The following is a 24818-nucleotide window of genomic DNA, read 5'->3' on the forward strand; positions in this document are numbered from 1 at the left end:
CTACCAATTGTAATGATTCTGTAGCTGTCACAGGATGGACTGGCATTTTTAGGAGGGAACTGGTCCAGCCCACCTGTGCCTCATTAACACCCTCCCAGTGGGGCCTGATAGAGGACAGCTGGTCACTATGAAAAAAGGGCAAACAGACAGAGGAAGCTGTGGCAAAGGCTGCAGAGTGCAGGAGGTTCCTGCAGGAGATCCTTGGCCAAAGGGAGGGGCTGGGGCCTGTGAGTATGTGGAAAAACTGCAGGTAGAAATACCTAGGAGTTTCTGCAGAGAGAAAGTGCAGGGTATGACTGCAGGTACGCAGGCCTGAGAGTGGCTGCTCAGAAGAGGGACGGGAGTGTTTAAAGGAGCCCAGGGTGTGCTGAGGGCAGAGACTGCACAGAGCCTGGGAAGCACTGAAAAGCTGTGCTCACCTTGGGAACTTGAAGACAGAGGGAGGAGGGGCTGTGCCCACTGTGAGACTGGGGCAGAGGAGACTGTATTTTGAGTTATTTTATGTTAATAAACCAGACGTTATCGGGGGGCATTGCTATTAGATGCAAGCCTTTGTGGAGTTACTGATGGGCCTGAGTGAAGAGAAAGATGAGGCAGGGGGCCACAGAGCCACGCCAGGCCACAAGGGGGCACTTCAGAGGCAGCTGACCCTGTTACAGTAGCATAGAAACAGTTTAATGTTAAAGGTCTGAAAAATAAAATCTCCTCAAAGTTTACCTCTTTGGATAAGAATAAAGATTTGCTGCTTCTGCTGGATAGCAGAGGCTGCGTGGTCCCTTTATGCAGTTAGTGCAAGTAGTTGTACCATAAGCATCCTCAGTGTTTGAATTTACAAAGCATTGATGGGGGCTGCAGGGTAAATGTTAATATAACTATAGTCTGAAACAAATCTGATACAAGGTTAATTACACACAAGGAAAAACCAGGCAATGTGATAGCTATGACACCACGGATAGCTTTCAGCAATCACTGACAATCATCAGTGTCATCAATACACTAAGGTTAAATTCAGGGGCCTTGAAGGAACTGTTGTGTGGAAAGGGGACACAGGCTCAAGCTCAGTTCTGAGTATGTGGTATATTTCCTTTGTATTGGCTTTAAATCTGCTGCCTTTAACATTTCTTCACTACATTGAATTGGGAGCATGGTGGGATGGTAAACTGGCCCTTTCTTTATGTTACAAACCTCTAGTGAGCAAAGGAGGCATAATAAATAGATACCAGGGGCGGGGGTTGGGGGGGGTCAATCTTCGTTGGGAGGTGGCTTGGAATGGGAAGCGTAAGGTGTTGAGAGGAAGTGTCTAAAGGGACGGTTAATACTTTTTGTCTGTTTGTTACCTATACATGTGATTTCCGCTCCCCCTCTCCCCCCCCCCAGTGGTTTGGTGTTACTGGTTTTGGGGTGATGCTGTAGTATAAACGAGGTGGCAGATGGAGTTTCGGTCTGCCCAGGACACAATGTAGATCACAGAACCAAGAAAGAAAAGGGAATTGTTAAACAAATAGAAGGTTTATTTCTGCCCCATAAATAATATGGTCTGAAACCTCAGTTTCATAATTCATAATTGCCCAAGTGAATAATACACAGTTACAGTACAGTACAACCCAGAATCCCCAGCCCAGACTGGGGCATCCTAGTGCTGGGTGTTGTACAAACAAGACATTTCTTGCCCCAAAGAGCTTAGAACAAGACTGTCTCCACTACAGTGGCTACGGTGCTGCAGCTGAGCTGCTGTAGTGTAGACATTTCCTGCAGCAGTGGAAGGCGGTTTTCTGTTGACTAGTTAATCCACCTCTTCTTTGGACCTAGCTGCATATACAGTGGGTAAACTTAATTACGTCACGCAGCATGGGAAGTTTTTCACAGCCGTGAGTGATGTCGCTAGGTTGACCCAAGCTTTAAGCCTAACAAAGCAGAGGCAAATAGGTCTTGATGGGTCAGAGATTAAACTCTGATCTAAAATGTGTATTTCTAAACTTTCTAATAAGTTGAGGGTTTAGAAGCACGAGAGAGGATGGGAGAAGTTACATTCCACTCATGTTCCATCTGGGGATTTAAAAATAGGTACAATAGCACCAAAACAATTATGCACCGGTCAGATCACAGCTTAAGGCAACAATATCCAAAAGAAGAAATAACACTTGTGCGGCACATTGATATGAAACTATTTCTAAAGGTGTTTTCAAAACTCAGTGCAACAATTTAATGTTCTGATGCTGAGATATCTGAGGACTTCGTTGCAGGATTGGGGCCTACCTTTGCATATTTCACAGAAAGAGCTTCATCTATGAGTTCTTACATCAATAGCAAAACAAAGTGAATTGGCCTTGAAAGTCTCTGTGGCTTGGTTTGGCTTTCTATAGCCTATTGTATCTGTAGATATGAAAGTGGCAGCGTGGGCAATAATGGTCTACGTCCTTGAACCTTTTTATGAAGAAAGGGATGAAGCAGCATCCTATATTGCACCTAGAGCAGAATGGAATATAAGAAATGTACATAAAGGTGTTAACCAACATGTTAGGGCTTATTTCTCATCTTGCTGATGACTTCAGGTCACTCTCTACTTTCAGCATGAGCGTTTCAGTTTTGACAACTTCATCGTGCACTTCTATTCTGGCTCTTCAATCAGTACAAAAAGCATTTTTGTTCCAGAGGTATGGATGTAAAACACTTTGCAGAGAGAATATTCTCTCTGCAGTTTGAGGAACACACCCGGGAGAATGTGGTTTAGAAGCATTCCACCAGGAAATAATCTAGTTGGCATGATGCAGGCTGGTCTGGCCTGTGATAATGGGAACAGCTCAACATGAAAGAGGCTTAAAGTGGGTGCAGTGTTTACCGTTGCGGTAGAAGTTACATGGCCCTTGCTTAAATGCCTACAGGAGTTATCATGTGACCTCAAGCAAGCTTGGAGAGATTACCCACTATTCTGGGAGCTGCATGAGAACATGCTGAGATATTATGTGGTTCAGAAATGTTGGCAGGAAGGTGGACAGGGCTGTATGAATTCTGTTTGTTTGTCTGACTAATGAGGAGGTAATGACATAATTTAAATTCAGCTATGACTTGCATCCCACACAACCACACTGAGTACATCCTTAAGATCATACAGTGTATATGGGACTGCACTGACACTGTTTGGTCACCGGGGAGTCCGTACCAATCTAGGAAGAGAGGGACTTAGCTATGCAGCCATTAGCGGCTTAGCTCCTGCTATAACTATATATTGGGGGTGGAAATAACCTATTAAACAATTGTGCTATAAAGAATCTCCAAAATAAACTCAGTGCTCACCCAATACAACACATGGCAGCGCTTAGGAGGAAAGCCAGTCTACCCATTCTGTAGACAACCTTTGTGGTAATGGGTTGGCGACAGCATGGACATATTGTTCCTGCTGGCTTGCTTGTAAAGATTCCTGCTACAATGATTGGAGGCTGAGAGACTACACAGGCTGTTTCGAGGAAGAAATGAGAAGTAAAATGAGAATCAGAACCACACCATTATGCTTCACTGATGTCTTCCCTTGCCACTTCCCCCCATTCATTTCTATAGTTGCATATGAATAAGACCAACCTCATCTGCCTGTTTTATTCAAAATCTGTTAAACTCAAAAGTTTAACCTTGGTTGACTCCAAACCAACGGAAGTTTGCTTGGCATCTTCTTGCTCAGAGTGACACATGGAGAGGTGTGGATCCATGTGAATGGAAACAAAAAGAAAAGGCGTACTTGTACCTGTAGCTCATGAAAGCTTATGCTCAAATAAATTGGTTAGTCTCTAAGGTGCCACAAGTACTCCTTTTCTTTTTGCGAATACAGACTAACACGGCTGTTACTCTGAAACCTGTCATAATGGAAACAAAATAATCATTGCACTTTGCAATGAAACCACCAAGTTCTGAATAGCTATGCCGCTGCCCCCTATGCTTTCTTGTGTATTGAAGCAGCATTGCAAACTTAGGCTTGACTTGATAAGTGTCTTTCTAGTTGGGCTGGCATAATAGTGGAAAAAATGTTTCCGAATATGAATTCAAATTTCCAGATGAATTCCTTTGGCCTGTGTCTGTCCCTGTTTGTGTTTTTCTGTAAATATTCTAGTGAAGAAATTTGCTGGCAACTATGTCTGCAAAGGGGATTGTCTGAAATTGCTGCAGAATATTAATGAAAAGCACGCTGGATTGGTAATCAGAAGTATTTGCACTAGAAATCTACATCTAGAAGTTACTCAGTTGGTATGGGAGTGGGTCACATGGTATGTTTCTAACATGAGTGGTTTAGACTTTACAAATATTGGCTGCTTTAAGCCATACTCTTTGAAATCAGATGGGTGATCAATCTAGTCCAGTAAGCGATCTCGTACTGGGCAGTGCTAAATGTCAAACTGGGAAGGGTGCAAGGTGACCTACTGTGGATGTTCATGGAATAAATTCCCCAAAGAAAGTGTTTCTTCCTTCCACGTAACAATGGGTGATTGCCTTGTGCTTTGAAGCATGAGGGTTTACATCCTGGATTTTAAAATAAAATCTTTCCTTATATTACTGTCCATGTTCTCTTTAATTAAGGCAATGTCCTAGAATGACCTACAGGGACACTGAATATTACTACAGTCTTATTAGAGTTGTTAATTGATTCACCTGATTTCCCTAATGAGAGGCCAATGGCAACCACATTTGAGAAGGGTTGGAAGTCAGTGCACTGGCAGCATCTCAGATTCCTTTCTAGTAGGGGCGTGACCATAACTGTCTGCCTGAGGAGAGTGGGGTTTGCTCAGGAGACTGGCTCGTGTGCAAAAGGAGTGACAGGGACAGAGTCATGTAGGGTTTCCCCGTAACTTTTAGGAGACGAGTTCGTATCCTCCTAGACCCATCTGGATCAAAGTCCCCCTCTCCCATTGTAAAATCTACAGTACTTGTTCTGAAGGCTTGGGTTTGTATGTCGGAGCTCTGGGCACCTTCAGGAACAAGCATTCCCGGTACTTACCAGCAGGGTTTGCTGATTCGTGGCATGAACACGGCGGGGCAGAAGGGCAACAACCATCCTCTGTAATAAGAAAAATTGAATAAAACCATACAAATGGGTGTTTAAGAGGAATCTTGAACAGTAGCTGCTTGGAGAGGTGTGGCCCTTCTGTGGCTCACAAGAGTCCTATCATGGCTAGAATGTAATGCAAGATATGGAACCAGTTACACCCTGAGTGAAGCCACCCGGGGCCGGTTTGATGAATAGATTGTAAGGCCAGAAGGGACCATTGTATCTAGTCTGAACTCTGGCAGCAAAGCATAAGCCAGAGAACCTCCCCCAGTGATTTCACTATCGCTTCTGTTTGAGCTATAGCCTAGCTTTTAGAAAGGCATCCAGTCGTGATTTAAAGACTTCAAGTGATGAAAAACCCACCATACCCCGAGCTAAGTTGTTCCAGGGGTTAATCACCTGTCCTGCTTCAAAAGTGTGTGTCTCATTCCTAGTCGGAATTTGGCTTGCTTCAGCTTTCAACCATTGGACCTTGTTGTGCCTTTTTCTGCTGCATTAAAGAGCCGCCTACGATTAGAAATCTCTCCTGCAGGTAAGTACTTATAGGTCATGATCAGATCATGGCCTGTTTGAGGAGAACTCGGCCTCAGCAGACCTAGCATTCAAAACCATACAAGAGCACAAAGCAGTTGGACTCTCCGTCTGTAGGTTTGCTGGCCCAGTTTAACTGATGATTTTTTGGACCAAATACTGGCCAGCCTTCCTACGACTAGTACAACAAGGGATGGCTACTGTCCCGGTGTTACTTCTTGTTTCCAACACTTCCCCCAGGTAAGGTATGTAGGTCCACAGGCATAGTCTGTCTATACCTTGTGGCTCTCTGATTCCTAGCCGGCCCATTGACTGCACTGGTCCTGCTCAAGGAGCAAGATCCTACTCTGGCCAACAAGCATTAGCCTTCCAGGAACTAGCCTGCCACAATACCAAACAGCAGTACTGGGGAGAGGGAGGGAAGGAGGGGTAGAAAGAGCACAGTGTTTGCAAACACCATCTAGCACAAGGACACATGGCCACGCCTGGGCTGCGGCTGAGAAGCAGACAGCACAGTTCAGGATGGGGAATGCAAAGGTGTTCAAAGCTTACCTTCACATTTCCCTGGTCCTGGGCCAGCTGTGTGCTTGGCTGCTCCCCAGTGGTTGGGACAGGAGCCACCGTGTTTGTTCTATGCCACCGGAAGATTCCTCCACACTGAGATTATCCTACTGAAGCCAGATATGCCAGCTCTAGGGCCACTCTCTGTTTATGGGGTGGCATAAAGCAGCTGCAGCATAGAATTTGGGGCAAAGCCCGACTAGTCTAAGGTAGTGATTCAATTTTCCTGTAAGTGTCCTGCACCCGTCCTGTGGCCACCCGGCGCTGAATCAGCCACTCGACAGCCCATGCTTTGATGATAGGAATGATGCTAGGAAATGTCTCTGAACCTACTGCCAGAATCCTCCATATCCTCGTGTGGGAGGGGAGTTCAAGTCGCTGATTGGCGGAATGGCATTGAGCTGTGGGGAAGAACTTACAGGGGCTATCAGTTCTGTAGTGAGCTGTGCCTATGCCGATCGCACCATAACAGTGACTAGCCCAGGAGAATAAGGATGTGATCTAAAGGGTTTTTGGCTTCGTTGGTAAGCACAATGTGCTGGAGGAAAGCATGAAGCACACTCCAGCTACGGAGGGGACAGAAAAGTAGAAGGGAGCTTCAGTAAACTGTCTTCTGAATAAAACCAAACCTGATCTATCCATCTCCCTCACCACTCCCTCTACGTACACCGACAGCTGAGCAGGAGACTTAGGGCTTGCCTGCACAGGATCTTACTGTGCAGGAAGACAGGGTGTGAATCTACAGTGCACTAGCTTGCTGCACAGTAATGTCTGTTATTAACGTCCCTGTCTGGCCAATTGTTTTGTGGCCTTCCAGCCTTCTCTGCTCCTGCCCCAACTCAGGACCCTATGTATTATGCTCCAATGTGCAAAGGCCTATGGGATACAGAACATCCCATACGTCTATGTTCTTATGATAGGTGCCCAGTTTGTTGGGAAGATGCCACACCAGGACACAGTACTGAAGCCCCTGGGGGGGTCTCCAGTTAATCCTCATTTCCTTTGCTACTGACCTCTCCTGACAACCATTGCATTGAAAAGCCAGCACTTCAAGGGTGAATGCTTTCTCTCTGAGGCAGCACTGAGGGTGTATTATTCCCAGGTATAAAATCCAGCAGCAAAACTGCTAATCTAAGACAGGGAACTCTGGGCAGCAGGAGATGTCGAGAAAAGCTCAGTCGAGTGGCACATCATGTTACAATCCAGAGAAGACACTGGATTTGATATAATGGGCCTGGGCACCTCCTAACACCCAGGACATCCCAGAATTAGGCCTTTTGTGAGCTAGGTTCATTCTACATTGGGAGCCGTCCATTAGCACTTACAGCATTAGCCATCAAGAACACTTTCTGAAACTTGCACAACCAAGCCCACCTACCTTTTGGTGCACAGGGCACTGGGTTCATTTCAAGCACGGTCATAGGAATCATTATCTCTCTCTTCTCGCAAGGCATCTCTCCAGTTTGCCTAGAAATGGTAGCACAAAGCAAAATTCAACCACAAGTAACAGTCAGCCCACAGTGCTCAGTTAAGGACTTTCCATGGTAAGCCTGCTCCCAGAATTCACAGTCCTGGCTCTTTGAACCTGCATTAAGATAAAAACTAGTGTCCTTAAGATGATAGCTTCTTTATATGAGAAACTCTACTAAACTCCCATTATATTTGATGATGATGGAGACAATACACTCTTAAGCTCCAAAATTCCCTGAAAATTATGTAGTGACAAAACAGGCGAGGTTGTACGTTCAGAGCACAGGACTGGGTGCTAGGAATGCCTGAGTCCTAATTCCCATACTGACACTAATAACCCTGTAGCATGGGCCCAGCCACCTAATCTCTCTGCCTCTGTTTCCCCATCTGTAAAATAAGAACAATACCTCAGAGGGATGTTGTCAGAACTAATCAGTGAATGTTTGTAAAGCATTCTAGGAGGGGCAAATCTCATCATTATTATAATTTATAATAAAGAACTGTTTGTTTTCATTAACTCTGTAATGAAACTGAGCCTGATTCATCAAACGAGTCATGACCAAGTATGTACATTCCAACTTCTAAATTCTAAGAAAGAAATACACTGTGTTCCTGTTCAATATTGGGTTTCTTTAGAATCCAAATGGATTACAGCAAGTGTTAGTTATAGAGTCGTTATAGGAAACTTCATGGAGCAAAGCTGTGTCGTCAGAGCTGCTCATTTGATAAGCGAGAGAATTCTCTCTGAAATCACTTCTAATGTCATTTTGATGACAGGATGAAAGTGAGAGAAAAATAACTGATATTTTTTGTGATAACTAAAATAAAACCTCCCCATAGTGTGTTACTTTCAAAAATCCACTGAGCTGTTGCTTGTCAAAACCTAGAAGAAAATCTAATGTGTCACCGGAACAAAAAGTTTCCCTTCTCAGCAAATGTTGTGTTGAACTATCAGCCCTTTCAAGAGGGTTAATTTAAGGTGCACATTTTTAACTGTGAGTGTAATTATTCACTGGAACAAATTACCAAGGGATGTGGTTAATTCTCCATCACTTGGATTCTTTAACTCATGGTTGGATGTCTGTCTTGTTTTGTTTTAAGGATGCTGTAGTCAAACCACACATTGTTGGGTTGACAGCAGCAATCACTGGGTGAAATCCCTGGCCAGTTCTGTGCAGGAGGTCGGACTCAGAGGTGATCATAATAGACTCTTCTGGCTTTAGAACAGTCCCCTATCTCTGTGCACGTTTTCAGTTCTTTTTTGCAGTGAGCAGTTACACCCAACATGCTGCATTATTACATTAATCAATGTAATGTTTTCCATTGGACCAAGTGATGAGCACTTCTTGCAGGCTTTTGAAATTTGCTGTTGGAAAAAAGTAGTTTTCTTCAGCACACACAAAAATCTATTTATGGATCTGGCCCCTATTGTCATAGTCTGAGCAGCTCTCAGATAACTCTTTTACTTTAACATCCCTGTCAGGTAGGGAAATACTACTATCCCTGTACACAAATCGGAAGCTGATGATACTGTGATTAAGTGACTTGCCAAGGGTCACATGGGGAGTCTGTGGCAGAGATGAACTGACCCTAGTTCTCCAGGGCCCCAGCTCAATGCTTTAATAACTAGACTAGACTATCCTTTCTTGCCAAAACAACAAAGCTAGGTCAGCAATAGCAAGAACCCTCCTGGGTGTGCAATGGATCTAGTAATAGGTTGCCCCAATGACTTGGCCTACCCAAGACACCTTTGATGTGTATGGAGCTCAGGAGCCTAAGTGTATGCCATTTGCAATAAAACGGAGACTTTAACTACAGCAAGTGTGGCACTATCTGGTCTGGGAGTCTTGCCATTGATTTAAATGGAAGCAGGAGCTGCCCCCAAGAGCTTATGCTGAAGGAAAGTGCCACAATCAGGGGTGGGGTGTTAGGAGGGGACAAAAGTCAGCCTGGAATTTACCTGCACTTAGGAAATTAGATGTTAGTATCTCTGCCTGTAGCATGTGTGGACATCATTAGCCAACACGCTTCACCCATGATTGTTGAGGTGCATTCCAGACTGGATGGTTATGGCTAGAGACTACCTATTGCTACTTTGTGTTCAAGAAAGGTTTTCCTAAGAGTTACAGTCACCTCTTTTCCTGTATGGCTGCAATGAATGCCCATTGGTGCATAATCTCAAGGTGTGACACTCCTATTGTGCTCAGCCCAATTTTATGGGCGATGATCACACAGAGGGCGTAGTAATAACTAATCACAATGCTTAGTATATAGTGAGAGCACTGTGTGTTCAGGTTTCTATGCAAACAAATACTGACTAATCCTCACCCCACCCTGTCAGGTAGGCAGGTATAATTGTCCCAATTATGTGCATGTGGAAACTGAGGCAGAGAGCAGGTAAGTGACTTATCCTGTGAGTCAGTGGAAGAGCCAAGCCAAAAACTCAGGTTCCCTTGGATTCCAATCCGATACTCAATCCACTAGAGCCATCAGGTACAAAAGCTGAAGGCTAGACAATTTCAGCTGCCCAAGTGCAATAGTGGCCATGAATTGATGCCGCTTGCAGTGTGTCATTGCTGTCATGCTGTTGGATAGCGGTTAACAATAGTTGGTGCAACTGTCTGGCTATGTTGTGAGGAGCCATCTGAGAAGAAATGAGCCAGGAGAACTGGAAGGACAGCTGGGCCCTGGCTTATAAGCAGAGATAGGTGGAAAATGGCTTTCCATTCCATAAACAATTTTTTTAGATTTTGGAATTTTTTCCCATCCTGAATGGGCTGAAAAATCAAAATTTTGAAAATATTCCTCATCTGACACAATTTTTGGTTCAGGTCAGTTAAAATGTTTTATGTTGATTTTGATCATTATTTAATAGTTGTGCTATAATTCAGTGGCTCTCAACCTTTCCAGACTATTTTATCCCTTTCAGAAGTCTGATTTGTCTTGTGTACCCCAAGTTTCACCTCACTTAAAAATTACTTGCTTACAAAATCAGACATAAAAATACAAAAGTGTCATGCTCACTGTTACTGAAAAATTGCTCACTTTCTCATTTTTACCATATAATTATAAAATAAATCAACTGGAATATAAATATTGTACTTATTTTTCACTGTGTAGTATATAGAGGTGTATAAACAAGTCATTGTCTCTCTGAAATTTTAGTTTGCACTAACTTCACTAATGCTTTGTATGCAGCCTGCTGTAAAACTAGATGTGCCCCCGAAAGACCTGCATACCCTTAGTTGAGACCACTGCTATAATTAGCTAAAATTGGCGGGGGTGGGGGGGAAACAGTTACAGGAAACCAACTTTTTTTTTCTTGAAAAATGTCACAACAAGACATTTTGATCACTTCAAACCCTTTTTCAAAATTTTTCCACTTGAGGAATTTGTCAGAGCTGACTCTTCCTCACAAAAAAATTTGGTTTTGAGAGATCTTGATTTTTCAACAAAAAAGCACTTTGTTGAAAAATTCCTGACCAGCTCTATTTATAAGGGACGTGATTGGGCCCAACTGGGGTGGGATAATGGTGCGGGGGGGAGGGAGATATTCCCTGGTCAGCTTTGTGGCATTGCTTTGGGAGTTAAAAAGTGTTAGCAGGAGTCTTGTGCAGACAGGCAGCCTCCAGGCTCTGTCTAGTTAAACAACCCCACTTATTTCTGTACCTATGTAATATGGTGCCATACCTATAGGGCTCACCTGCTGCAATGCCTTCGCACGGCTAGGCTCAGTCCTGCGTGCTCTGTCAGAATCCAAACCCCAGACAAGGCTAAGCATCACTTATAGGAGGTCAAAATGTGGCCTTTTCACCAGCTCCACCTGCCTCAGGGGAACTGCCCAACTCCCTGCTAATCAGTGGGGAGGAAGGTGTGGGGTCAGCACTGGATTAGGATGAGCAGCAGACTGAACTGGTGCCCTCCTCAGGAGAAAGTAAAAGTGGAAGTGCCATATGGCAGCCCCCTAAAGAGAGCAGAAGTGGAGAGGAATCCTGTGGGCTGCCTCCCAAAAAACCACCGTGGTCTGTGGGGGCTCTGGGGCTAGGGTGTTGATGAGGCTTGGGAGAGAGGATGGAAATCTCATGGGTGTAGCTGCTCTAGCAAAATCTCTGCCAATTTGGGTCCAATTCTGGCAACCCCCTGCCAAGAACCCATTTGGAGTCCACAGAACTGTGTGCAAGGGCGGGGAGCCCCCCATATGGGACAAGTGTCAGGATTTGGACCTCGGTTTGTTGGCAGTGCCCAGATGTGGCTCCTCTGGGGTTCTGCCAGGACCGGCTCCAGGCGCCAGCAAACCAAGGGCGTGTGTGGGGTGGCACATTTCCAGGGGCGGCATTCCGGCCATCCTTTTTTTCCCCCCGGCCCTGCTCAGTCAACCAATGAGCCCCTGTGTGGGGCGGTGTGGTCGGCTCAGCGCGGGGGTCCTGGCCCGGGGGTGGTCCCTGCCCTGGCCCCCCGCCGCTGGGGGAGCGGGGTGATGCGGCTCCTCCCCCCCACCCCACCCCTGCTGCACGTTTTGCAAGCAGCGGAGGAGCCGGAACCGAGCCGAGCAGAGCCCAGGATCAGGGCCGGACCCGCGGCCAGTAAGGAACCAGCTGCCCCAGGCAATTTGGCGCTGGGCGGGCGCCCCTGGTCCGCTCCCTCCCCACCCTAGCCGCTCTGTTGGTTACTGTCCCCTCTGCAGGGTTGGGGCCGGGTCTGAGATTGGGCTGGGGGCCCACGGGCGGGATGTACAGCCCCAAGCACCTCACTCCAAACACTGCTATAGCATTACGCAGTCTTTTAACATTACCAGTATCAGCGGCTTCTGGTGAGCGCAGTTTCTCAAAACTAAAATTACTAAAAAATCATTTGAGGTCCACCATGTCTCAAAATCGTTTGTCAGGACTCGCATTCATTGCAATTGAAAGAACCATTGCAAAAAATTTAGATTTCACTGAATTATTAAAAGACTACGCAAGTACAAAACCCAGAAAAATTCAGTTCATATAAATTCTTTTAATTCATCAGAAACTGGGCGCACCGGAAGACACTAACATTTTTCATGACAGTGTATAGTTGAAACCAAATTGTTTGTAATTGTGATTTTGTTAAAATTAAATGAGTACACTAGTAGGAAATTTGTTTTATTTTACTAACTACAAATTCTCTGTTTTCATTTTTTTTATTTTAAACAGTCAAAAAAACAAAACAAAACAAAAAACATTGCGAAGTGCAAACGTGTAAAAGCCAAAAAAAAGGGGGTGGGGGCACAAATTTTTTTTTGCTGGGGGCGGCAAAAAACCTAGAGCTGGCCTTGGGTTCTGCAAGCTATTCCCTTCACAGAATCTGTCCTCCCGGAGCCCCCAGAGCAAACGCTCATCTCTTCTACCTGGGAGCAGATTGTCTTGGCAGCACAATTCTTAAGGGACTTGGAAGTTTTCCCAATTTGCTATTTTCACTTGGAAAAATGATCTTCAAACTTCCTTCTACAAGATCTAAAAACAAAATGACCCTGAGGCACAAGTCCCGAGAGGCTGCTTCAGAAATCTTGGCACAGGGGAGGTGTGAATTACAAGCCCCCAAGCGCCTGGAAGGGAGAGCAGATTGTGGGGAATGGTTCATTCTTTCTCCATTGTGCCAGGGAGCAGCTTTTATCTTCTGGGGAACTCTTTCCAGGCCATCTGGTGCAAGGAGCTGCTGCGTCAGCAAACTCCCGGCCAAACCCTCACTGCCCGCTTTTTGCCCTGGTCTGCCTGAGTGTTAAATAGCTGTTGTCCAGGCGCACAAACAGGAGCTGCTATTGAGCTGTAGCTCACGAAAGCTTATGCTCAAATAAATTTGTTAGTCTCTCAGGTGTCACAAGTCCTCCTTTTCTTTTTATGTAGGAGCTGTGTCAGTTTCCCCACACACAGGCATGTAAGCGCCATGATCCCCATTTTCAGTCTTTAGCGATTCCAACTACTGGTGAATTGTTCCGATGGCTCATTACCCTCATTGTTAGAAATTTGGTCATATATCCACTCTGAATTTATCTAACTTCAGCTTCCAGCCATGGGATCTCATTATGTTTTAACTGCTAGATTAAAGAGCCATCTGCTCTCGGTAATGTGTTCCCCATGTCAACTGGTACTTGGAAAGAGGAGGGGGAGATGCAATAAATTCCAACTGTATTTACTGATGTCCGGATAATGTTTCTTCTGCCTCAGTTTTATTTTCGTTTTGTTGCTGCTTTTCCGAAGAGGTAGATTAACATACCTGGAGCTGCTGATGCGTATTTCTGGTAACATTGCTTTGGGACTGAGAGAGTTAAAATGTGCAGACTACTTTCTTATCTTTAACTGTTTGGGCTTCTTCTTGGTGTAAGATGACAGGCTTTGGGGAGGATTTCCAGAGGAGCTCAGTGGGGACTGCTCCCAGGAATCATGGTAATCATGTGTGTTTGTGGGAATTGCTTCCTGTTAGCAAAAACCCAACTCTGTGCATGTATGTGGAGGAGGAAGTATAGACTACAGCAGGGGCTTGAGAGAGAGCATAGGCGCTGACTTGGTGGGTGCTTTGGGGTTCAAGCACCCATGGAAAAAAGCAGGGGATGATCAGCACCCAGCTGTTGGGTGGGACCCTAGGGCTGGCTGCCGATCAGCTGTTTGGCAGCTAGTGGGAGGTGCTGGGGAAGGGCAGAGAGGAGTCAGTGGCGGGCTGGGGGGCCCTTGGGGGAGGGGGCTGAGAGAAGCGTGGGAACAGCGGGTGGGATTTGGGAGGGGGCAGAGCAGGGACAGAAAGAGGCAGAGCAAGGGTGGGGCTTTGGAGGAAGGGGCGGGGCCTTGGGGCAGAGCCAAGGTGGAACACCTACTGGGAAAAATAAAAATCAACACCTATAAAAAAGAATGTGTGTGTGAGAGTGTGTGTGAACGAACTTACTGACAAGGGGTAGTTCTCTTTCATCCCTATCCCAGCTTGTCTGTAGTCCTGGGGCTGTGTTATGTCACCAGGTAAAGGGGGGGAGAATCAGGCTATAGCAGAGTGGGCCAGACAGAGCGACAGAGGGAGCCTTGGGGAGCCCTGATCCAACTCTCTCCCTGAGCCCTGTGAGTTTTCCCATTGACTTCCGTGAGAGCTGGATCAGGCTGTAAACGAGCTAATAGGAGAACGTGGAGAAAACCTGGTGCAGCTGTTTGAGGGAGAACGAGTGCAGCGACCCTGGTATCTTGGAAGGCTGAGCTCGCGGAGCGTGTTTGAGTGTAGCAGCTCTCACACCGAAATCACAGCCTGGACTCGGTGTCACTCACACACACATGCAGAAATCCAAAGAAGCCTTCTTGCAGCTCTGTCCCGAGAACACCACCCTGCTGGGGGTGGGGGGTGGGGGGTGAACACTACCAACTCCTGGTAGTTGGTCCTTGCTCTCCTGCCACTGCGAACTCACTGTCCCTCCTCTAGCTTTTATCACTCCCGGTTGCATACATCAGATACCTTTCAGAGTAACAGCCGTGTTAGTCTGTATTCGCAAAAAGAAAAGGAGTACTTGTGGCACCTTAGAGACTAACCAATTTATTTGAGCATAAGCTTTCGTGAGCTACAGCTCACTGATCAGATACCTTGTAATTCTGCAGGCTTTAAAGAATGCCCCACCATACTGCCACCATGCGGGAACCTTTGTGGCCCAAGGAACGTTGGGTGCATCTGTTGGTTTGTACTGAAGCAGCACAGACCTCCTAGCTGTTGAGTGAGAGGTGGAACATGTTTACTAGCCCCAGGTCAGTAACTCTGTCGATAACTGGCTGTTTGTGTGTGTTTTATGGTAGCATCTGCCATGTGCTGGCGGCTTTCCAGACATTGAGGAAGGGATGGTCCCTGCACTGAGGGCAGACAAAGAGGAAAGTGAGCAACAAATAGGGAATTAAAAAAACCAAACAAGTCAACCAGGGTCACGGCAGCCAGCAGGGCAGCAGTGGGACTTTAAAAGTAACTTAAACATGATGTGAGTAGAATCCTAGACCCAGACCCTCTACGATATTTCAGTGTCTAACTACCTTTTGAGACTCTGTGGATGAGCTCAGGGCAGTCACGCTTCACATACAGGATCCTACTGGAAAAAGCACAGAAATACTCCATTTCTACTTCCTGAATCCTAACTTCAAAATGAAGGCCAATCCTGAAGCAGCCCTTATATTCAAACCCATCTCAAGTGGCTGGCCAGCAGCTTCCCTGTCTGAACGGTGCAGGGAAATGGGACCAGGCTGATAATTCAATAAAGTTGTCCATGTTAGCATCTAACATTATTTTAGCAACAAACCATTGCAACACTGGCCGATAATAAGGTTACTGGTTCAAGCACTCAGTGCTGACCAGCAGCTGCTTTGCCAACAAAGGAATCCATTATTCTCCCATTGCAGTCAATGGAGAAATTTTCCTATTGATCTGGGAGCAGGACTGGGCCCAACATGCCTTCATCTGGACACAGTCTATCCAGGAGCTGTTGAGCTCCTGCCATGCCACCAGGGGGTTCCATTGGTGCTTTCCCTCACCCTGTACTGGATGATCCACATCAACGAGTCCCATTGGCTTCAATGCGAGGTTGGACTGGACCATTAAAAATTTGTGCGACACCCTGACCAGAGTAACGGGAGGGAACATGCACTGAAGATTCAAGTGGTGGTGAATTTTGTCTCACGTGAGCTCAAAATCCTTTTTTGCTTTTGGAGAGATGGTTACCTCCTCCCGGAGGTGATTCATGGGAGGTGCATGCAGGGTCATGTGCCCCGGCAGATTTGCCGCTTTGCTTGTACTAAGCATGCTCACATGGACTGAGCATGCTCAGTAACACTGCTGAAGCCAGCTGCCCTCACTCTGCCCTGCCACTATCAGCAGGCACAGGTCATCTCTGCCGCCTCCATAACATTTTAAATATTGGCAAAAACCCACAGTTTTTTTTCAAATGTGCAATTACCAGGATTGTGCGCCCACCTGACTGATTGATTGCCTGGTTATCAGGCTTGTGCACGCAACTGCCGTACTTCTATATGTGAACTAGGGAGCCTGATCCTGCAAACATGCATTCATGGAAGTAACTTTACCCATGCAAGGAGTCCCATTCAAGGACTTATTCTAAGGGTTTGCAGAACTGGGCCCTAGATATGAAGCGGGACAGACCCCCCTCCCCAATTGTCATTCTAAAAAGAGAAGACTAGGTTCTCCTGTCAGCACAAGACTGGGGTGGAGGGGGCAGATAGGGTTTCCAGGTGTCCAGTTTTCGACTGGAATGCCTGGTCAAACAGAGACCCTGGCGGCTCCAGTCAGCACAGCTGGCCGGGCCGTTAAATGTCCGGTCAGTAGGGCAGCGGGGACCTGGGGCTAAAGCAGCCTCCCTGCCTGCCCTAGCTCTGCAAGGCTGAATGAAGTGGCTGTCAGGTCCTGGCGACCCCATGGCTCATGGGTGCCCAGGGACGCTCCGCACGTTGCCCCCGCCCCTATTGCCGGCTCCACAGCTCCCATTGGCCGGGAACCACAACCAATGGGAGCTGCAGGGGTGGCACTTGAGGCCCTGAGGGTAGCGTGCACAGCCTTCCTGCCTGCCCATGCGCTTAGGGGCTGCAAGGACCTGGCAGCCACTTCCTGGGAGCCATAGTAAGTACCACTGGGACCCTGCACCCCTAACCCCCTCCCACACTCCAACCCCCTACCCCAGCCCAGAGTCCCCTCCTGCACCCCCACAACACCCCAACCTCCTGCCCCAGCCCTGAGCCCCCTTCTGCACCCCAGAGCCCGCACCCCCAGCCAGAGCCCGCACCCCCTCATACCTCAGCCTGGAACCCCCTTCTTCACCCCAAACCCCTCATCCCTGGAGCCCCCCCACACACACTCTGGAGCCCTCTCCTGCACCCTGAACCCTTCATTTATGGCCCCAACCCCCAGCCCAGAGCCCATACCCCTCTCCCCGGCACCTGACCCTCTGCTCTAGCCCGGTGAAAGTGAGTGAGGGTGGGGGGATGGAGTGAGTAGGAGCAGGGCCTCGGAGGGGGGACGGACAGGAGGCGGGGCAAGGGTGTACGGTTTTGTGCAATTAGAAAGTTGGCAACACTAGGGCAGAGCGAAGGTGGCTTAAAGCCACATTAATGTTCTCCTGATCCTGAGCCTATACCAGTTTTAATTACAAGCAAGTTGAAGATTTTTTGTCTGGCACTGGCTGCTCACAGTCCCAATGGGGCTTTTACAGTATCTAAAGATTAGCCAGGCATAGGGATGACCCAACCTGGCCTCTTCTGACACGGTGAGGCCAGGATGAGTTGGAATAAGAACTATTACGACAGCTCTGTGCCATCTGAGGTTTTCCTTGTGCTGGGGGAGCCCACAAGTGGCAACTTGAGCCAAGTTTCCAGCTGCTTTGAGCCGCTGGAGCAGCACAGGAAAGTGTCCTGGTGAATGTGGTGCAGGCCGTCGCAGTCTTCATTCCACGTGGGCTTTTAAAACCTGCCTTTTAAAAAGGTAAATCCATGACTGGCTGTGCCGTGCTGAGTGCCTGGCTCTGGCTGATGCCAAGACAAGGCCGCTTAGTCTTCAGGTTGTTTCTTCATACTGAAGAGCTGAGTGAGATTGGTTCTTTCTGCCTCTGCTCAGTCCAGCCGCGGTCCCCCTCTTTCACTGACATGAGAGTGCAGCGAGATGTAAATCGTGCCTCTCTGCCAGGCCGTGCCCCAGCAGGGAGGAGCCATGGGGAGAGCAGAGATACCTTCAAGATCCTCCAGGGGAGGAGAAGCAGCTTTAGGCTACAGCAGGAGAATCCTAGCAACCTCCAGTAGGAGCATCCTGAGGGATGAGTTCAATCAGCATTTCCTCCCCAGGTAGCCTGGTCATGCCCTTTGTGTGGCCAGCACCACCCTCAGCCCGAGCTGCACTGACACGCTCTAGCCCTCCCTGATCAATGGGAAGTGACGGCTCTTACAGTCACTGCTGTCTCCTCCTGAGCAGCCTTTCTGCTCCCATGGACGTGAGACCACACAGACAGAGGCTGAATTATCCCTTCTGTGCATTCCATTCGCAAGGCTCCGGTGGAGACTAAAAGCCCTCGGGGTGGTAGTGATGGCAGGACAGCACTGAGACCCTTGGGGGCGGCAGTGCAAGAGAAGCAGGCATTTCCTTTGCCAATGCTGGACCTACTGAGCTGGGGGGAAAGCACTTCGCTGTTCTGTTCCCAGGCCATCACCTGGCACCGGGGCTACACAATATAAAACAATTCCTTAAAATGAAGGCCAAACTTCCCATCCCCATACACATACCAGCAGCCAGTGCAGCCCTGAAGTCTCTGTGCTGCTGCCTCAGCTGGGATACCTCGGCTCCACCGTTTGCTAATGCAGCAAAGGCCCCCCTTCATTTTCAATCAGGTGGGGGTTTTTTCATGTTTGCAACGTCAGCGAAGGGAAATTAAGGGTTAAAATCCCTTCTCAGTGGTTTAAAAACCACACAGCAACTCTTGGGATAGTCCCCATCACCATTTCTGAGAAGCGAGGGAGGTGCTGTCATTTCATTACAGTAGCACTAGCCTATCAATTCGTATGACCCAGTTCTCACCTGCTGTCTTCATGAGAGCTTTGTTATAGACTCTCCTCAATTACCTTGGCTGCCAGGCTCTAAGCCACAGAGCTGGGGACCAGGGAATGGAAACCTGCCTGAGTTTCAACCAACCTTTTGTTACATCTGTACTCAATTCAGTGAAACATTTTTGCTTGAGCAAATCAGCATTTTCTGATGAAATTAAGTTTCATCTGAAAAATCTGTGACTAGCTCAACTTGGGGGTACCACTGTCTGTTCTCTCTGGGCCTCATCCTGCTGGGGTGTAGAGGGCCTGTATAGTGAATAAAGAGGCATAATTTATACCTCTATGCACTACAGCTTCAGTGAATCTGGCCTGAAGACAGAAAGAATCTGGGTTCAGGAGGAGAGGCAGAGAGACCCAAGCAAGTTCCACTTATTCTTTTCTTAAACATTAAGAAACAATCTTAAAAACTGACCACCATCTGATCTTGGCATTAATTAGACACCAGTGCTAAACACAGCTATTCACCTCTCTCATCCTGATATTGCCAATCCATGAGCTACTGGGGACCATCCATGTTTATGCTATGGATGCCTATCCTCTGACATAAGACTACCAGATGAGACCATTTCACATGTAGGTACTGCTTGCCATTCAGACTAGTGACCAAGAGGTCCCCCTTGCCCTAGGATATCTTCCTGCTTCCTGAAAATTAAGGCTCTTCATTTTCTAGGATTCTGTAATAACAGATCTTTTCTTTTATCAAAGAATTTATTATGGATGACAGGAGAGGTCCCAGAAGGGCTAACATCGTGCCCATCTTTAAAAAGAGGGGAAAAGAGGAGCTGGGGAACTACAGACCAGTCAGCCTGACCTCGATACCTGAAGCTACTACAGCAATGTATAAAACATTCCATTTGCAAATATTTGGGGGATGAAGAGGTAATCACTAGCAGCCAGCATGGATTTACTAAGAATAAGTCATGCCAAGCCATTTTGATTTCCTTCTTTGACAGGGTAACTCACTTGGTGGATGGGGGAAATGTGGTGGACATCATAGACCTGGACTTTAGCAAGTCTTTTGATATAGTCTTACATGGTATTCTCATAAGTAAGTTGGAGAAATGTGGGCTCAGTAGAACCGCCATTAAGTGGACTGGATACATAATTGGCTAAACAACTGCAAAACAACAAGTAACTATTACTGGAATGATGTCAGATTGGAAGGAGGTCTCAAGTGTGGTTCCACAGGGATCTGTTCTGGGTCCAGTGTTGTTTAACATTTTTATTAATGACCTGGATATAGCAATAAAAAGCAGACTGATCAAATTTGCTGATGACACAAAGCTGGGGGATGGGTTGTCAACACTTTGGAGGATAGAGCTAAAATTCAGAGGGATCTTGATAAATTGGAGAACTGGGCTTTAGACACCAAAATGAAATTCAGCTAAGGCACATGTAAGGTGCTACACTTAGGGAAGAAAAAGCAAATGCACAAATACAGAATGGGTTGGTAACTGGCCTGGCAGCAACACTGCTGAGAAGGACCTGGGAGTTGTGGTGGACCACAACCTCAACATGAATCACCAATGTGATGCTGTTGCAAAAAAAGCAAATGCAGTTTTGGGTTGCATTAACAGAGGCCTAGCATGCAAATTACAGGAGGAGATACTCCCGTTCTACTTAGTGCTGGTTAGGCCTCAGCTGGAGAGCTGTGTCCAATTTTGTATAGGAAAATGTATAGGAAAAGATGTAGAGAAACTGGAAAGGATCCAGAGGTGAGTTAGAAAGATGATCAAAGGGATGAAATGCCAGCCATAACCAAAGGCTGAAGGAACTGGGTATGTTTAGTTTGGAAAAGAGGAGATTAAGGGGGAACATGATAGCAGTCTTCAAATACATAAAAAAGATGGAGAAAAATTGTTCTCTCTTGCGACAGAGGGCAGGACAAGAGGCAATGGGTTCAAACTACAGCATAGCAGATTTAGATTAAATCTCAGGAAAAACTCCCAAACTGTAAGAACAGAAGGACAATGGAACAAACTGTGTAGGGAAGTCATGCAAACTCCTTCACTAGAGGTTTTCAAAAAGAGGCTGGATCGCTATCTGCCTTGGCTGGTTTAGACACAACAAATCCTGTATCATGGCAGCAGGTTGGACTAGATGACCCTGGTGGTCCCCTCTAACCCTCTGGTTCTGTGATTCTATGAATTAATGTCTAGCATTTTCTGGCAATTCCTGTATTTTTCCCTTAGTTTCTTCTCTGAAAGAGTCTCCACACCATTCTTACTCGCTTTGTTGTGCTCCAACTTTCTTACAATGTAAAAGGACTTATTTGAATAAAATTCAACTGGCAAATATCCTGTTCAGATAGGTGCTGGAGAAGTAACTTTATAACCAGTTTTACTTCAGCAATTAATGCCTATCCGTTTTTGCAACGGGATTTCATTAATACAAGTGGACAAGCATTCTGAAGTAATCGGGCTACTTTCTTTGTTGAGAAATCCAGAGGGCTGGTTATGCACATTAGATGCTTATTTGGAAAAAATCTTAAAATGTAAGTGTTGAAACCAGAGTAACTTGGTAGGATGGAAGAGCCTCCAGGATATTTAGGGGTGGGTGGGTGTGTGTGTGAGAGAGAGAGTTGGTGAAAATTTCCTGAATTTCAAGTTTCTGATGAATTTTTCATAGCAAACTTGAATTAGTTAGTTTGTTTATAATTTTGAGGGTGGGAAGATTTCAGGGTTTTTTTTAGACAAGTGGCTCTCAACCTTTCCAGATTACTGTGCCCCTTTCAGGAGTCTAATTTGTCTTGTGTACCCCCAAGTTTCACCTCACTTAAAAGCTACTTGCCTACAAAATCAGCCATAAAAATACAAAAGTGTCACAGCACAATATTATTGAAAAATTGCTTACTTTCTTGTTTTTACTATATAATTATAAAACCAGTTGGAATATAAATAGTGTACTTACATTTCAGTGTATAATATATAGAGCAGCATAAACAAGTCATTGTCTGCATGAAATTTTAATTTGTACTGACTTTCCTAGTGCTTTTTATGTAGCCTGTTGTAAAACTAGGTAAATATCTAGATGAGCTGATCTGCTGATGTAACCTCTGGAAGACTTCTGCGTACCCCCAGGGGTACACATACCCCTGGTTGAGAACCACTGTTTTAGACCAGTGGCAGACCCAGTCAATCAATACATACACACACATACATACAATTTTAACAATCAAAAAACCTTTGAATAAACTGTAAAACAAAACAAAAAAGCAAACAATTTTTTTGACTAGCTTCTGCCCAGGGAAGCTCACAAAATAAGGCCTGATCCTGTGAGGTGCTGGACACCTCGCAGGGGGTGCTGCAGTAGGTTCTGTTCCTAGTAGGATTAGGCCATATGTTAACCTTAACCATCAGACTAACCCTGGTACCAAAGCACCTCTATGTCTATGAAAGCATGTCTTTAGCTGAGTGGAATTTGACTGAAGGCTGGGGGGAATTTTGCTGTGTTGCACTGGCACCGCCATGTCACACAGATGTTCAGCTGACTCCAGATAACACATTTCCAAGCTTATGTGACTGGCTCTGTCCCACAACCCTGAATGGTTCAAATGAGCCATAGCAGCAACCTGGTGCAATGCATCAAACCTACCTCGGTCTCATGGCTAAGATCAAGTGGATGAACGAGGACATAGCCTGAGGCTTTTGACCTGATCTTAAGGTTTTAACAAACCGAGGAAAGGTAGGAAATGCCAAGTACAGGCTGAGCGTTCCTCCTCATCTCAGATAGCTGAGTCCCCCCACACCCCCATAGCAGCATGAGTCAGCCAGCCTTACACAGTGGCTCCTGTCCTTTCATCACCACCTTAATATTTGTGCTCTTTCATCTGCGAGGAGGGCTGGGCATGTCTTTTTTATTTATTGGGGGGTGGGTGGGGGTCACTGACAGTTGCACAGGAAGGGGGAGGGGAAATCTAGTCAGTTCAAACCAAATCTGAAAATGCCCCCAAAATTCAGAAGAATCAAAACAAGTCTGTTTGGGGTTGAATGAAACATGTTGGACCCAAAATGTTTTGTTTTCTGTCAAGGGCTAGATTCACAAAACAGGGGGAGGAGCCCAATTTATCATTTTTAGCCCACTGGCCAGGCTGCTTTTCAGGAATGGGGGAGATCCAGGTTTGAAGCCCCTCTCTGGAGCAGGGCCTTGAACTTGAGGTGCGTAGGTGGGTGAATGAGTGCCTGAATCACCTGGCTATAGAGTCATTCAGGTGTTTGCTTGCTTTTGTCTCCCCCCATCCCCAAAGGACTCTTTAATTAGTTATACACAGCGGAACAGCTAGAGGGAGTGACGGAGAACCCTGCTTCAGGTTAACCCTTACCCTATCGGTTAGGGCACTCACCTAGAGAGGGGTGATCTCAGTGTTCAATCCCCAGTGCAGATTGGGAATTCAAACCTAGCTCTCCCGCATCCCTAGGGAGAGTCCTAACCACTGGATAAATGATATGGTGGGTGACGCCATCGCTGCTGGCTGGTTTGTGAATCTAGCCCCCTATGTTTTTGGCAGAAGCTATTGAGCAGATTTATGAATCGTTTTGCGTTGACCAAAGCGGCATTTTTGGCAAATAAACTATTTGCGCCCCCCCCCCAAATCCCCCCAGTTCTATTTGTGAGTGTTCTACTTAAGCTTTATTACTAGACAGCAACTCCAGGGATTAGTTACAGGAAAAAGCAGATACATTTATGCAGCTATATAAATAAAGCCCATAATTAAATTTGTCTTGTGCTTTGAAAGTGACAAAGCTGTAGGTAATGTCTCACACAGCATTCATACATATATGTGGCATTTTCACAGATGGTTGTGACTAGCCATTCCCTTGCTAGTGAAACAAAAGTCTACACTGTACTTGCCTGAGCATGGTTCACTTTGCATATGCATTGGCTTATGGCCTTTTCCCATCTCTTTGCTGCCCCATTGTCATGAGATCAGAAAGTTTTGACATTTCCCCTTACCTGATCCACTGGAGTTAAAATATCCCTTTATTTTCAGATCTTAGCAGTAGGTAGTTAGTATGATGAGAGAGAGCTCACAGGCTGAGAAGGAGCCATAATAGGGAGATCACCGAATCATAAACAGTCAGCAGTTGTTGCATCCTGCAGGCTTTCTGTCCTGTTTACCCATCCCAGCTGCTTTTCTGGGTTTCCTAAATAGCACACCCATTCCATACAGAACTTCTTACCTTTAGGTAACGCTGGCAGATTGGGACAGCAAACTCCTTCACAGGCGATCACTTCATTCACCTTTTTGAAATGCAGCTGTCTCTGGGAAGGGAAGCAGCACACAGCTGACTAGTGACACAGCCACCATGGAGCCTAGGAAGCGAAGAATAACTCATCTCTGTGAAGTTGCAGGGAGGGAATGTTGGCAGCTAACACTTAATTACCCAAATTAGCCCAGGGCTCCAACCTGCTACTAACACATATGCTTCTGTAAGTATCCTTTGAAAGAATGTAGTGCTACAAGTTTGCTCTGGGGTTGCTCCCTGGATAATTTTTACAGGTCCATATGTTTGTTTTGTTACATGAAAGCCAGCTGAAGCTAATTGGAAGCTTCTTTTAAAAAAAAAAAAAAAAAAAGTACACTGTAGCCTTTGACTGGGTAACTCAGATCTACCATTCTCTAACATATGGCTTATATCTTAACTATG

General features: G+C 46.2%; 1 protein-coding gene across 1 annotated transcript; it reads right to left on the minus strand.

The window, feature by feature from the left end:
• Window positions 1-2339: 2339 nt before the first annotated feature.
• LOC141994424 (LITAF domain-containing protein-like) lies at window positions 2340-24424 on the minus strand. The gene is made up of 5 exons (XM_074964646.1): window positions 24351-24424; window positions 7503-7591; window positions 4982-5041; window positions 3295-3454; window positions 2340-2466 (listed from the first exon to the last, which is right to left on the minus strand). The coding sequence occupies exons 2-5, from the start codon at window positions 7576-7578 to the stop codon at window positions 2358-2360; spliced, it is 405 nt and encodes a 134-aa protein (XP_074820747.1). The 5' UTR covers window positions 7579-7591; window positions 24351-24424; the 3' UTR covers window positions 2340-2357.
• Window positions 24425-24818: the final 394 nt, after the last annotated feature.

The sequence above is a fragment of the Natator depressus genome, chromosome 10 (assembly GCF_965152275.1).
Source record: "Natator depressus isolate rNatDep1 chromosome 10, rNatDep2.hap1, whole genome shotgun sequence".
Classification (NCBI taxonomy): domain Eukaryota; kingdom Metazoa; phylum Chordata; order Testudines; family Cheloniidae; genus Natator; species Natator depressus.